At 47.5% G+C, this 16,347-nt stretch overlaps 1 protein-coding gene across 2 annotated transcripts in view; it reads right to left on the reverse strand.

The window, feature by feature from the left end:
• The window catches only part of elmo1 (engulfment and cell motility 1 (ced-12 homolog, C. elegans)), a 60,169-nt gene that overhangs the window by 13,527 nt on the left and 30,295 nt on the right, over positions 1-16,347 (reverse strand). Inside the window, exon 11 of one of the 2 annotated variants that reach the window (XM_048229146.1) lies at positions 13,114-13,250. In XM_048229146.1, the coding sequence (XP_048085103.1) occupies positions 13,114-13,250 (137 nt within the window). Of the gene's footprint in view, positions 1-6,367; positions 6,806-13,113; positions 13,251-16,347 lie in introns of those variants that run through there. The other variant, XM_048229148.1, reaches the window with a different exon arrangement.

Here is a 16,347-nt window from a genome sequence, read left to right on the forward strand (position 1 = left end):
CTGTACTAATTGACCAGAACCATGAAGCATTTGATCTTATGGAAATACTCTGATAACCAAGAATATTAGCCAATGCAATGACTGACCCCAACCTCCCACCTTTCTTTTTCTTCTCTAAAAAGCAAAACAAAACGAAACATAGGACTGCAGACACTGATAAGTAACATGCATCCAGCTCACCAGATCTTTGCAATTGACATTTCTGAGTGTTGATTGGTCATTAATGGCTGTGCTCCATGTGACTGTAAGACTGGTATGTGGAGACTGAAACTACCTTGTTTCAGTCATCTTTAACCAGATGCTTTGACTGAATAACAAAAGTGTCCTTCTAGTTCAGTTGATGTATCTAAGCAAGTGTCCTTCTAGTTCAGTTGATGTATCTAAGCAAGTGTCTTCTGTCCTTCATTTGGCATTCTCTGCCAGTCCCTTCCCGTTTGGCTCCGGACCGCCAATCACACCTGATAACCATTCAGCATGCTGTTGCCCACGGCAATCAGAGCGTGCAAGATTTATCGCAAGAGCCTCACGTCTTTTTCTGTCTTTTTTTGGTTTTAATTATAGCCTCGTTCAGCTATCCATCATAAATTCACACATGTGCCGTCCTCCGCCCCCCCATCAACCCCCAACACACACACACGCACAGCCCCATACACACACACTCTCACACACATAATGAACACTCGCATTATTCTCCTCCTACCGTTCCTAAAAGTCTATCAACTGTGGCTGGAGTGGGAGGGTTCATTATTTACCGAGGGACAGCGGTGACTTTGGCTTGACTTTCCTCCATACTGACAACTCTGGAGATTGAATGACATTTCAATCACAAGCCTTTACCCAACAGCACACACTCCTTCACAACAACTACACAGTTACTACCAGTCATACCACCTCAAAACACATCACATCCTCTCTTCACGTACGAAAATAGATACGTCCTATTCAAACACTGATTCGTTTTGTCCGTATCCGTATTTAACATTGAGCATAAATGAGCCTTTATTGTGTTTATGTGCACTGGTCAATTGATGCTATGCAGTACAAAACACAATATTCCAAGACTTCAAGGGGGACCATAGTACAGAATAGTAGCTGTATTAGATATGTTACATGTCTGGGTAAAACACAAATCCACACACTGCAATCAAATAATTATAGGAATGCTCAAGTCTCAGTAGTGCACTTCCTTTAGGACCATGCGGTACTAAAGACCCCCAATCTCCACCCGTCATGAAAGCACTCCAAAACACCTGACGAACCATGGCTGATGAGGAGGCCTCTCAAAAATCAACACCCTGATGTCTGCACACAGACACACACACACACACACACACACCTCCCCCTTCCTTCAAGTCCAATCAGTCATCAGTGTGGTTCCATCCAGAGGCTGGCCCTAGCCACACAGCACCGAGCCACACGCTGGCAATCGTCCATGTTGGTGGGCGGGCGGGCGGGCAAGCAGTTTCAAGGGGGGAGTGTGGGGGGCACTCAAGCTCCCTCCCAAGCGAATCATCACGGGTGGAATCGACAAGCATGTACTGTAACAACCATATAAAAAATGGCCGTGTCCACTTCACACGTGTCTGCAGGTCCCCCTTCAATTCACTCCCTCTTTTTCTCATTCCTTCTGCCTCTATACATACTTCTTTCTTTCTTCCTTCATTTTATTCCATTCTTTCCTTCTTCTTCACTAGTCTCTCCTTCTCCCTATCCTTCTCTCTCTCTGACTCTCTTTCTCTCTCTGTCTGTCTATCTCTCTGTCTCTGCTCTGTCGCTGCTGCTGCTTTTAGTGACTCACTCAGCGGGCTGCCCACTTGCCTGAGTCTGCTGCTGGGGCTTAATCAGATGCAAAGCAGGAGGGGGGCAGCGGCATCCTGACTCACATAACAACACACTCGCTGTTATGCTAATCTAGTTGTAAAAAATATATAAATAAAACACACCACACTCACACACAGCCTCTACTGTCAATTAACAACAGCTCACTTTTAGTAAGAAAAGAAAGGAAATACACACATACAGATGTGTGCACATGTGTGTGCGCGTACACGCGTACACACACACACATGAAACAAGAAGATGTGAGGTGCTATTTTTAAATGCAAAAGAGCAATTTAAGCAAAAGAGAACTGAATATCCCCTTCTGTTCATTGACAGTAAAAAAAATACAATAATGAGGCCGTTTCTGTTCCCCCCCTTAATTGACCTGTCGCTAAGCGCCACCCTTAGAACACTGATGAGTCAATGACAGTCCAGCCTCAACGGGACTCGAACATCAGCTCGGACAACACCATAGGAAACAACAGGGAGGCATAAAATGACAAATTAATGGTTATTTATGGAGTTTATTAACTCAAAAAACCCCGACGGATAACCATGGTCAAACGTTTTGCAGGGGGACGTGTAATACTGATAGCCGGTACCCCGAGAGGCTAGAAAACGGGGTATATTTTCATCAACAGTAGCCTACAGGACGTCTCTCGCGTTTGCAACAGCTCGACATAATGTAGGCTACTAAGCCAACAACGTGGGCACAGGTTCCCTGTTAAATCCCAAGATGAAAATGCTCATTAACCAACTACTATATTCTTACTACATAAAATATTAACATAATAATAAATAATAATAATAAAGCTTTATTTGTATAGCACCTTTCATACACAGAATGCAGCTCAAAGTGCTTTACATTTGAAACATGTAACACAATAATAGTCAGTCAGTCATTATCAATCACTTTTCTTTGCTGTTTATGTTATACTCAGCAACATATCAAAAATATAGAAAATGACGTCATAAGACTGGCAGCCTTAACCCTCTTACCCCCCACAAAACGTAACCTAACATATCTTAGTATCAATCTTCCACTAGCTAGCTAGCTAGCATTAATGTCAGTGGTTTTTGCAGAGTGATTTGCACGGCTAACGTTACTCGCCACAACTGCTTGTCACCTTGTATGTATTCTAAAGTTTTGAATACACCCCTCCATAGCATAATTAATTCCCTTTTGATAGCTTCTGGAAGAAAGTAAATCCTTTTTCGACCAAAACGTCCTCAAAGCCTGCTTTCATATACTGTCAGCTGCCATTGTCCAGTGTATTTCTAATCAAGTCTGGTTTGTTTGTCCGAGTTTTCACACGGTAACAATATGGGGCGGGGCTTAGCGACAGGTCAATTGATTGAATTAGTAATGACTCGCTTGCAAACGAGACAGCTCCGGCCTTGCTGGTCAGCTCTGTGTGAGAGTGTGTGTGTGTGGTGACAGGTGTTACCTACAGGGTAATTGGACTAACTAGCACTATATGTAACCAAGATCAATAGACCGTGGAGATGTAGTCTCTGGTCAACTCTTTTGACACCAGCTCATAGTAGCGCTCTCTCTTGCTCTCTCTCGCAACAAACAGTCACTCGCCCATGCCAAGGTGTGCTCTCAGCTGGCAATGGGATGGCATCTATGCTCTGCTGTGGGTGTCGGCTTGGTTGCCACCGCGGGGAGGGGAGGGGGGGGGGGGGGGAGGGGGGTTTGAGTTGTGATGAAGTCGCGACGCTGCCATTTTTAGAAGCATGGCGGTGCATGGGCATGCAGGCCTTATTTTTTCATTCCATTTTTCTTTTTATGTCTCCTTCAGGGAATTACTGAGCAGAAGACAAATGGAAGCCCTGGACACACCAGGGAAGCTATTGATGGAGAGGAGCGAGGGAGAGTGTACAGACTAGCACATCTATCTGCAAACACTCACACACACACACCTTGACTGAATAGAGCGCTAACACCACACTTAAGCACACACCACAAAGACACACTCAACATACTTCTTGTGCCAAACGCACACAAATAGAGGACACAAGAACAGGGGACATGCGCTAACCAAACGTATCTCTAACACAAAACATACACACACAATAACGGTGTCTTTAAGCATCACAAAAAAAGTATCAAGGCAAACAGATGCATGAGCTCATGAGCATGGTGGTGGATATTAACCCAGGTGGATCCAGCAGTAGGCAGACCTGCGAGGTGAAGCTGCTCTTTCTGCTAGTGCTGGTTTCTGCTCTGGGCTTAGAGACTAGTCTACCCCTTGGGTCCACAGCAGAAAGCAAAGAGGCTCTTTCCTCTTGTCTGCATTGATCCCATCTACGGCACAGGCCATTGCACCCCCACACACTAACTCGCCAACACACACACACTCACAAGGCCAATACTACCATGACGACACTTGCAAGGATGCACGTATACACACACACACACACACACACAGCCAAACAAACACATGCCCTCCCACACACACACACACACGCATGCATGGATGCACACATGCATACAAAAGTCTGCAAAACAACCACACCAAGCATGCCTGGGGGGCCAACGACACCCAGGCAGACGAGGAGGAAGAGGGGAGATATAAATAACTCGTCTGATAGAGACCCGGCCGGCGCAAAATCCAATAAACCAAGAAAATTGTATTTTCAAGAGATTCACGTGATCAAGATTTTCCATGTATTGATTGGTACTGGCAGGCGGCCTCCCCAGCAGAGAGAAAAAGAGTAAAAGAGTGTGAGAGAGAGAGAGAGAGAGAGAGAGAGAAAGACAGAGAGAGATAGGCATGCCGTGCACCCAGCTACCCAGTGGGTGAGTGGCAAGGCCACAGCAGCTTGCTATAGTGTACGCCAATAACAAGCTTGGGGGATATGGAGTGCACGTACGGCGCGTGCTCACCTGCACTGTTATTCTCCCGCTAACGCTTTTTACAGCTGTTGCTTTTTTTTATTAGCATCCTCCTGCTCTCTACCGGCTTTAGCAGCGCAGCATGCGAATGGATGCTAATAAGACCATGGTCAACTTGAGAGAAACATGAACAGAGACAGTGCGTGAGAGAGAGAGAGAGAAAGATAGCAAGGGAGAGAGTGAGAGAAAGAGAGCAAGGGAGAGGGTGAGAGATCCAAAACTGACTGAGAGATAGCTAGTTTGACAGAGGGGGGGGGGGTACTAGGGGAGGCTGGAGCTTGGGGATGAGAGAGTGAAAGTGTGTGTGTGTGTGTGTGTAAATATGAGAGATGGTGAGGGAGTGTGTGTCTGTGAGTAAGGCTGTGTATTCTTTCTCTCCCTCATTCTCTCCCTTTCTTCCTCTCCTCCTCTCGCTCTGTCCACTGATGCTGACATATCTTAGAAAGCAGCGATCAATGAACTGAGCCCCGTTCTTCACCACAGCCATTCAAAGCCATTTCCATGAGCCACAAGATGGACAGGCCCCCACCCCCATCCCCTCACCCAATACACACACACACACACACACACACAAATAGGAGAAAGTGCAAATAAGAGTTGAGAAGGTTCCACCATCGTGGAAAATATGCCTTAATGCAGATTCGGTCAGGCAACCACACAAAGAGGATTACGCAAAATATTACTTGTGCTTTTCTACACATTAGGTTACAATGAGATTGTATAGTATCAAAGTATAGATAGATAGATAGATAGATACTTTATTGATCCCCAGGGGAAATTCAAAATTTGTGTGTGTGTGAAATTCAAAATTCAAAATTTCCCCAGGGGAAATCATAGTATGGCAATTGTATGGATTCTATACAATGTTGTAGCCATGGTTATAGTTATGTAGTAGTGGGGTAGAGTATTTACTGTGCTTCCAATGTTTAGTTCATCTGACTGCTTTTCACCAATGACCATCAGTAACCAAGACAAGCTGTTCTTTGAAATCCCCTCATTCAAAATATTTGCGTTGCCCTGGTGTGAGGTAAAATTGTGCATGCATGTGTAGCCTGTCTCTGTTTGTGCGCGTGTGAGAGGGTGTGTGTGTGTTTGTGTCGAGCATGCTGCCGTTTTAATCGCTGGGGGGGGGAAGCTGAAAAGCTGCCCCTAACCTGATTAGGGGTGAGGGTGGGGGGGCCTTCTGCCCAACGCCAAGCCCTTCACTCCATCTGTCTGCCAGCAGCACCTCGGCTCTCCCCATCTCACCTCGCATCGCATCCCAACCCCACGCAACACAGCGCAGCTCAAAGTCCCACACCGCATCCAGGCAACAGCACAAACAACCTTCCTCTCTCCCTCGGTCAGTTTTCCTCTCAACTCACTCACTCACTCAGCCAGCCAGCCACCACCCCCAAAGACACGCACGCATGTACACACGCCTGCACACACACACACACACACACACACACACACACACACACACACACACACGCAAAGCTCATGCTTACTGTACATGTTCCTACTCTCTGCACTAATTCACTCTCACTCTCTATCAATCATCAATTCAGAACAGCTTGATGTCCCTCTTCCCTTCCATTTCAATCTCTCAATCCCCCCTTTCTCTTTCTCCATTCGGAGTGGAGGACTCCCCGTGGTACTCACATGGAATGGTCACCTCCATGGTTACGAGCAGCTGCGCTCCACTCCACTCTCCGCTGGCGGCCGTCGGCAAGAAGGAGGAGGAGGTGGGGGGGTTGAGGGGGGGGTTACGGAAGCGCCGAGGTGGCTAATGTGAGAGCTAACGCTGGCTAACGCACACACATGCGCCCGCACGCCTATATGCTAAGAGAGCTAGCGGACAAAGCTGTTGCACTTCTCAGCGGAGAGAAACAAAAATGGAGAGATTAAACCAACAGAGGTGAAGCAAAAAGAGCCACAGGCTGGGGAGAGAGCGTGCAGTCTCTCTCTCTCTCCTCTCAGCTCATCCCTACCGCGAGCAATTCACCCCCTCTCTTTCTCTCCTTCTCTCTCTCTCTCTCCCTCGTTTTCTCTGGCTGGTTTGGCGCTCAGAGAATCGCTGTCTGGGAGAAGGGATCGGCACGGCGGCTCCGCTTATGTTGATTTGTGCGTTTCAGCCGCGATTGGGCAGACGCGGCCGTGGTCTCAGCCAATCAAATGCGCCGGAGGAGGAGGGCTCACACATGGGGGTTGGGTAGGAGGGAGAAGGACAGAGGGGAGGGATGGAGGGAGGGAAGGAAGGAGAGATGGAGGGAGGGATGGAGAGAGGAGAGGGGGAGGGGAGAGAGTCAGAGGGGGGGGGAGGGGAGGCAGTGAGAGTGGCAGCAGAGGGAGCGGAGCTTAGACGGGAGTTCAGCTCTGGCTATACTGGGCTGAGAGTGCCAATCCACTGTGCCTGGCTGGGGATGGTGACGGGGTGGAAGCAGTGGAGGGTGGAGGGGGGACAGGGACAACTGCATCCCAGCCGAGGCTTGTCATTTTGGGCTTAGTGGGAAGAGTGAGTGGGGTATTTGTCGCGTCCAAGTTCTCACACACACACACAAACACACACACACACACACAAAGCACAAAGACTTTCACATACTCACAGGCGGACAGACACACAGGCTCACAAGCAGCAAACACCAGACGTTTCATCTTGTCGTGTATAGGCAGAGGTAGCAGCGACTGGAAGATGGTAGCCATGGCAACAGGAGAAACGTGTTTTTTCCTCTCTCTCTCTCCCCCTCTCAGAATTTTCTGCCCTGGGAGCAACAGCGTCAGACCTGCCTCTTCCTTCCCTTCCACAGCCCTGACTACACAACCACTCACAGGATGTGACAGGTGTGTGTGTGTGTGTGTGTGTGTGTGTGTGTGTGTGTGTGTGTGTGTGTGTGTGTGTGTGTGTGTGTGTGTGTCTGCCCAAAGGTAGCCTGTTTAAGTTGAACTGAACCTAAGAATTTTATGATGCATGTATGTATGTGAGTTTGGTATGTACTGATGGCATGTACTGTGTGTTTCTGCGGTTTCCGTTCTGTCTGTTCATTACACGGTGCATATGCATGACCGACGCATGTTATACTTACTCTACACAGACATATGTGTGTGAAGAGAGAAGAGGTGAGTGCAGATATTTAAGGAAACTCTACACAGCCCTGACTACACAACCACTCACAGGATGTGACAGGTGTGTGTGTGTGTGTGTATGTGTGTATGTGCGTGCGTGCGCATACACTACATAATAATGTTTGCTGGGCCACAAGAATGTATATGGAGGTTTGTGTGGAGCATGTGTGGCGAAGGGTGCTGTGCAAGATCACCCTTAGAATTACTGCAAGTCCAACGGTGTGCGAGCAGTGCTGTGCTCGTCCTTGTAGTCCCTCTGGGTTATGTTTACTTCACTGGGTATTTTTAACAGAGGAGCATCTGGTTCTCTCTCTCTCTCTTTCTCTCTCACACACTCTTTCTCTCTCTTTATATGTGTGTGTGTGTGTGTCTATGTATGTATGTCAACAAGCACATACACATCAACATGCTGTCACAACAAATTTCCTCTTGAGGAAAGCAGAGGCTGTCAGATCTAACACACTTTGTTCAACATATCCCTACCCATTTAGATTGTTTAGATAAAAACCATAAGTGACACTTCCAGTCTACCACAGCACAACACTATTATGGTTTACATAGTGACTGGTGTGTATGACAGCACAAGGACTCTTATCTTGAACCAATTTTTTACCAAAACAATATGTTTTCGATATGCTGTTCCTCGTAGTTACTCAACATATTACACTGTAAACACTACAAGAGGGTACAATCATACTGTGAAAGGGCCACTCTAAAATTGCGATAAAAATCAAATATATTCTGAAGGTGGACATCATTTCTGGCAAAACATTCCACTCCAAATATCAAACTATTTACACTTCATCCTCATTTATGACCACCACTTCCACCCCTGTGGGCTTCCTGTATTTACATCACCATCTGTAGTCCCTAATGCAAAGGCTAGCGGCTGGCCCTAAATGTCAGTCCGCCTGTTCAACCGGCGCTGGTAATTGGGGCTATTTTTAGCTGCTGCCACGCCACTGCAGATGTCCTGAAGGTAAAGCAACAGCAGCAGCAGCAGCAGCAGTAGGCAAGGTGGTGGTGGTGGTGGTGGTGGTGGTGGTGGCGGCGACGTTGGCGGTGGCATATGCGCAGCGCGGCAGCGTCAGCGGCTGATAGGCCGTCCTGCTGCCGCGGGTGACAGTCGCGTGACGGAGCAGGGGCTCTAATTGAATCGGCTTCTCCAGACCTCGGGCTCCCGTCTCCCACGCAAACAACGGGGGAGCGAGCGGAGCGTGTCACCGAGCATCTCTACTTTTGTGTGTGTGTGTGTGTGTGTGTGTGTGTGTGTGTGTGTTTGAGACACCGTATGTGTGAGACGTGTGTGTGTGTGTGTGTGTGTGTGTGTGAGACACCGTGTGTGTGAGACACCGTGTGTGTGTGTGTGTGTGAGACACCGTGTGTGTGAGACACTGTGTGTGTGTGTGTGTGAGAGAGAGACAATGCGTGCTGATTTTCGAATGAATGCAGGCCTGTGCATGCTCACATCAGATTGATGTGAAGTGCATATTTAGCCTGACCATGGGCAGTATTTGTTGTTTGATAAATGGCATGTCCATGCATGTGGATGACTGATTGTTTATTGCATGTGTGTGTGTTTGTGTGTAGTGGGGGCATCTAATCCCTCCGTTTCAATAACGATCCCCCACCCCTCCTGTATTAGCAGCTCTTGGCCCAGAGGTGTCCGTGACTCATCTCGTGCAGAGGCAGCCACAGATGAGGCCGAGCGACTCTCACCCAGCCCAGCCTGCCAGACATGACAAGCCGATTACCCACGCTAGTCATGAATCCCCCGAGCTGTCATGCAGGCCTGCTTTCATTAATAAAACATACTATTGACGTTTCACATCCCTCACCTCCCTTAACCCACCAGCGTCCCCTCGTCAAGGAGAGATGCGGCCAGACCTTGTGTCCATCCCTTAAGTCCGATAAAACGTAGCTGGCCTACTTTGCGATGACTTTGTGATATGCTACGTCTTAGTTAAAACATTTTGCAGGGCAGCTTTGGCGCTTTGCGGTCATGGATGGGAGCCAGCGATCCTTGTTCTCAGGTACGGTCTGAAATACGCCTCTAATAAGGTCAAGAGCATCGCCCTTCTGCTGCCAAAGCAAGTGGCATGCTGGTGTTATTAAGGTCAGCAGGCACCTATTTTCTATTCATGACTAAATTATGCTCAGTAATAACAAGCTACTTGGGCTTATCACTTCCAGACACAATAGTTGCTCTGCACGTTGGAGAACTCAGCCAGTGTGAATGAAATCAAAAATGAAATCAGCCTCGTGGTACAACGGTGTGCTTCAGAACACTGAAGGTCACCCACCCACTGAGGGACTAATAAAACGACACTGTGGCTCTACAATTTCCAATACAATTGGTGTTTCTCATCAAACATCACAATACAAATATGTAATCAGGAACCTCTTTTAAAGAGCTCTGTGGCTTATTATAATATAACTCTTGCAGTGCTCTAGAACTCTGAGATTAAGGGCTCAAAATGGAAGGGCTGCCTTATTGAAACATATTTTTAGGCAATCCCATAGCAGATGCATCATACACTTTGGCTCTCTTGAAAGCTTCAAGTGACCACACCTCAGTCTTGGTTATATCTTTTTGTCTACTGTCTAAAGTCTACTGAAGGCTTTTCTTAAACAGATTCATTGCAGTTCTACACTAAAATACAAATAACCACGGCTCAGCAAGGGATTGTGGGAGATGTAACGGTCCCATGAATCTCTTCACTCGTGCTGAATTATGCTGCTTGCTCCACCACATACATTTAAAGGGGGACTTACTGACACCAGCTCAAAAAGTATGTGACACTATACAGAAACTCAGAAAGAATTCAAATGAATACAAAATGGGCAGCACTGCCGACTCCCTGAGTGTTACCACCGGGCACTACCACTGGGCGCCATTCCCACCGGGCACTACCACTGGGCGCCATTCCCACCGGGCACCACTTCAGCTCTGCCTCACTGGGGCTCTCATGGTCCTGCCAGGTTCTCTGCACCCACGACTCCCACTGCTGCTGTGGCGGCTGAGCCTGGCATCTCTGGCTCTCGATCAACATAAAAAAAAAAAAAAAAAAAAATGGCCACCTCACGTGGCCAAGTGCCAAGCCGAGTCGAGCCGAGCGAGGGAGTGAGTGAGTGAGTGGCCAGCACTGCCCACTGCTGAATTAGCATTTATTCTCAATTAGACCGTCACCTCCGAGTCACCGCTCTTAATGAACACCCAGCGGAATGGTGATGTGCACTGGCCCATGCAGTGTGTGTGTCTGTGTGTGAGGGAGAAAGATACAAACACACACACTCAGCAGAGAGGTGCACTGCTAGGCCACACTCACTGCTGAGAGGGTCTGGCAAGTCCCTCTGTCTTTATGATTTAGTGCAGACAACAGCAGCATTACTGCACTGCTGGCTTGGCAAACAAACATCACGTCCCTCCCAACCCCAACAAACTATACTAGGAACCGATCTAGAATTACAAGCTCCTTCAGCCTGGCACCTCGGGTAGCAGTTTCTTCCAGTTGATTCAAATTCTGTGTGGCTTGGTGTGGTTTGTTGTGGCAGGCGAACTCAGGAATTGCCCCCAGATGCAGAGCAAAAAGATATAACCAAGACTGAGGTGTGGTCACTTGCAGCTTTCAAGAGACCCAAAGTGTGTGATGATGATTCTGCTATGGGATTGCCTAAAAATACATTTCAATAAGGCAGCCCTTCCATTTTGCAAATTCTGAAAAACTCACAAACTTTGCAATTTCATTTGAGTCCAAACACCTTATAACGTGACAAGATAGTTTTATTCTTTGGCTAAATCTAAAGCGGTCACCACCTCCATCTCTCTATCCGAGGCCTTCTGATGGAATTATCCGCCGGTAAATGAGACCAAGAGCAGATGATGCAGATTCTCCTGTTCGCCGCCTCTGCCGCTGCTGGCGATGTCAGCTTTCTTTTTCTTTTCTTTTTTTTGCCGGTGTCGGCTTTCAATCGGTACTCATCTCCCTGCCAACTCATTATTCACCAAACAACGGGTCTGTGACTCGCACGTCTGCTCGTGAGCTTTCCCTCAAACTCCGCACTTGCCACTTCGCTTTCTCTCTCCATTTCTCTCTCCCTTTGTTTCTCCATGCAAGTCTTTTGTGGCAATGCAAAGGAGCGCCGTATCTGGAGTGATGAGGAGTCGAGTACGATCTTCCTGCTTGGAGCTGGGACTTGGAGCAGGAGGACAAGATGCACTTTCATCCTTGTGGAATTTGGGAGTCCCTCTAATCAATAGATTAACAGATTGTGTGTGTGTGTGTGTGTGTGTGTGTGTGTGTGTGTGTGTGTGTGTGTGTGTGTGTGTGTGTGTGTGTGTGTGTGTGTGTGTGTGTGTGTGTGTGTGTGTGTGTTTGCTTTTCTTAAATGTAGTTCCGTTGTTTTTAATGAGGACGAAATGCAAATAAAGGAGAAAGACTCTCTGGGGCCGGGGGTATATCTCTGGCGTGCTTCCTTTTTGTAAGACAACGGCAATGATTAATTTAATCGGCGTGACCAGGGAAAAATGTGCTCGGGGGAGGCATTTAAAAGATGCAATTTCATGTCCACGCATTCTAATTAAGCGCAAATATTAAACTCTTTGTTAAAAAGTCAAGCTTTCATTAGGAGTTCCAATGCAGACTGAATAATTGTGTAAACATTGTCTAGGCAAATTTACACTGCAATCTTTTTTTTTCCTTATCTCAGCTTCTCAAAGTTAGTTCCATAGAGTTTCTGAAAGCTTTGTTCCAATGTTGGGGCTGTAATTGCTCTGGTCCCATAGTTCCCCAGTTACATTAGGAAGGGAAGAGCATTAGCAATGGCAGTGTTAATGGGTTGATTGCCTGAGAGGATAACGTGTACTGAAACGTAGATGGTTTATGGTCACTTCAATCAAGTTTAGTGACCACAACTAGGTACAACTCTGGACAAAATTGTACTACAGCGCCGATTTCATACCAATTACCAAAATAACTTGATATACAGTATAAACAGGATGAACTTAGCTTAGATGCATGTGCGATTAAAACCATCATCATCATTAGCTATTTCATGTACAACCACTACGGTCACAGCATCACTTTGTTGCTTTGGGGGTGGTTTTGTGCATGATGTATTAAATTTGTATCGCATACTTAGGTGCTAACCCTAGATGCTAATGGGTCATACTTCGGTGCTAACCCTAGATGCTAACCCTAGGTCATACTTAGGTGCTAACCCTAGGTGAAACAGGAATAAAAACATGTCCATGTTTCAGTGTGCAATGAGGTTGTGGTCAGTACCTTGTTGAAGTCCTCTGAGGTGGCCCTCATCTCCTTCCAGGTTTTGTTGAGCAGCTGTATGCAGATGCAGAAGAACTCCTCGAAGGAGCGGTCGTGGGTGAAGAACATGGGGTGGAAGTCATGGCAGTTCTCGCTCGCTGCAGGGAGAGACCAGAAGAGGACGTTATAGCACAGCAGACAACATGGTGGGGTTGAGAACATGCTAGGATGGGATATTCCATTGTTATTGACCCGAAAAGGCAGAAAATGTCAGTGTTTTCCAGCTATTTCCATTTCATTTTATTTAATTTTTCAACGAGAACGCGCCATCAGTTGGGCAGCCTCTTTGTCTGCCATATTACAAATTCAAAAGCTTTATTGGCATCACACATTTCAGTACTCAATTTTCTTATTAGAATTTAAAAAGACTTTACATAGTGTATAAAAACATTTGTCATTTGTGTCAAATATAAAAAATGCCATACACAGAATGCTTGCATTTCTAAAATTTGCATAAACGCAATCAGGCAACAACAATTAGTAAGTATTGCCATCGGTCAGTGTTTTCATAATAAAACTATGGTTGGTGTTGCCCATAAACTTTCATTTTACTTGTTTCACTTCATCACATGTTTGACCATTCATTTATAAATTCATCTCAATCACCCATTGAGGCACATGGCAGGAAGAAGTACATGCATCCTTTCAGAAATAGAAACGGAAGAGTGTCCCTTGACAGGGAGGTTGAGAAGAGTTTCGCTTTCTCTCACTCTACATACAGAGTTCTCTTCATTCTAGCTTTAGGCGGAACAGAATTGTGGGATGTTTTGCCCGCACTCTCGGATGTACACTGTTGTGAGTGAGAACTTCCAGGCATTAACACACACACACACACACACACACACACACACACACACACACACACGACACTTATTTTAGCAAGCCCTTTCAAGCCTCACATGGCTCCCTGCCTGGGAGCATTCACCCAGTGGGCAGGCGCACACACACACACACACACACACACACACATGCACACACACACACACACACACACAGACAGAGGCTGCTTGCGTCTGCTGCACACTTCCACAACTGCTGCCTCCCTCGGAGGGAGGCTCCTGGCAAAGGAGACGGCGGCGCAGGAAAGCACCAGACCAGGCTCGCTCTGCACACTGCACTCCTACACATGCACACACACACACACACACACACACACACACACGCACACACACACACGCACACACACACACACACACACACACTTGAGTTATATATGGAATTTGAAGGCAGAGGTTGGTGCTATTCCATTGTGTAGACCACTTCAGTTGGTGACAAAGTGCAGCTCCATTATTGAGAAATTCAAGTTCTGTGATATGCTCCTCAAATGAGGAGGAGTGTAGATAAAGACTGGAAGATGAAGGAAAACAACAATCTCACTCTCTCTCATCACAATATCTTCAAAGTCATGGGACGAAAGACGTACAATCTATCGAGGCAGTACAATTGTTGCAACTGGGAAACCGGCTGAAAACGAACAACAAGAGAGTCTGTGGAAAACTAAAGTGGGAACGTGACATGTTCCGGCGAGAGGCTGCGACAATGACAAAAGCAGCCAAAGGCCATCAGCAGGTCACGCAGTTGCTTAGAAAACAGCCCTCGTATCAAGAGCTTGAGTACTGCAATAGAGCACCGTGTGACTTTAAATGTCAGTCAAGCACTGGTCTGGGCTGTCTTCCTCCTCCTCCTCTCTCTCTGGTCGTGTCTGTTGACAGCAGTCCCACCGGCTGCATGGGGTCCAGCAGAGGGGTGGTGCGGGAGGGGGGTTGGGGTGTAGGAGGAGAGGTGTGGGTGTTGGGGTGGGGGTATTATCAGCCAGGGGCTCCGGCGGGGGCCCAGGTAATTAGATCGGCTCGGCAGAAATGGAAACATCACGGCATAATGAATGACGCCCTTCGGGGGCCAGTCGCAACCCTTCCGTTAACTCAGTACGATGGAGGGATTGTGCGTGTGTGTGTGTGTGTGTGTGTGTGTGTGGGGGACTGTAGGAGCAACGAGTGTTCAGCCTGTTCAGCTCCACCAAACAACCCCCTACCCCACCCATCCCCAAAACACCATCTTCCACATCCCCATCGCTCTGCAGGCGCCTGAGAGCCTCGGCAAGGCCGCTGACCGACTGCTTAGGTCGACAGCACACTGCCCTTCAGGGACAGTCAGAGGAGAGCGGAGACAGGGGCCGGACTCAATCTGCTAGCGCTCCATCTGCCTCACAAGGGAGTGGGGGAGGGCAGCTCAGGGCAGCTCACGGCTCCCGCAGAGTGTCAAGGTTTGGCAGGGAGAGGTGTGTGTGTGTGTGTGTGTGTGTGTGTGTGTGAGAGCTACATGGAGCAGAGGCATTGAGGGTCATCTGGGACTTACCAATGCTCAGGCTAGATGCGGTCTAGGAGGCATTGCCAGACAGAAATCTCCATCACCTTCACAAGGTCGATGAGGGAGGTGTGTGTCTGTGTGTGTGTGTGTGTGTGTGTGTGTCTGTGTGTCTCCAGCTCATGGCGACACAGGGTGGGGACATCGGAGGGTCATCTGGGACTTGTCTGACTCCCCATGGTGTGCGAGGGATGCTGGCGTTGCCAGACGGAGCGCTAGATCCTCTCACTGCAGTCACATCACTACGCTCCCGAGAGCAGCAACAAGCACAACCAATCTCATCAGGGGAAAAAAACAACTAGAACCCTGCAGTTAGGATGAAAAATAACACGGGATAAAACGAAAAGAAAAAAAGAAAGAAGAAAGAAAGAATCCTCCCTCTGTTCTCCGAGCTCTGTAACTTCTCTCTAATTGAATGCCTATAACTGGGATAAACTTCTCCCCAGTGACGACTACAGAAGTCGCACATCTGAGTATTCCACCCAAACAAACATAAATCCCGAGACACTCAGCAAACAATCACATTGGAGGCCAGCTGAACTGGGACATGAGCTGCTGCTAACCGTCTACTGAGACTACAGTCTGTTGCCATGTTACAGCTTGGATTCAGACACCATGTTATGCCACTAGCTGACCATCTCTGACCACTTAATCATCATCATAATCACCATCATCATCATCACCACCACCATTATTACCATTTCGATCATCACCACCATCACCAATGCCATCATCACAAATCACCAATGCAATCACCATCAATGCACCATCATCACAATCATCAACACCATCTTCGTTATCACCATTAAGATCACAACCACCACCACCAAA

The sequence above is a fragment of the Alosa alosa genome, chromosome 20, assembly GCF_017589495.1.
Source record: "Alosa alosa isolate M-15738 ecotype Scorff River chromosome 20, AALO_Geno_1.1, whole genome shotgun sequence".
Taxonomy (NCBI): Eukaryota; Metazoa; Chordata; class Actinopteri; order Clupeiformes; family Clupeidae; genus Alosa; species Alosa alosa.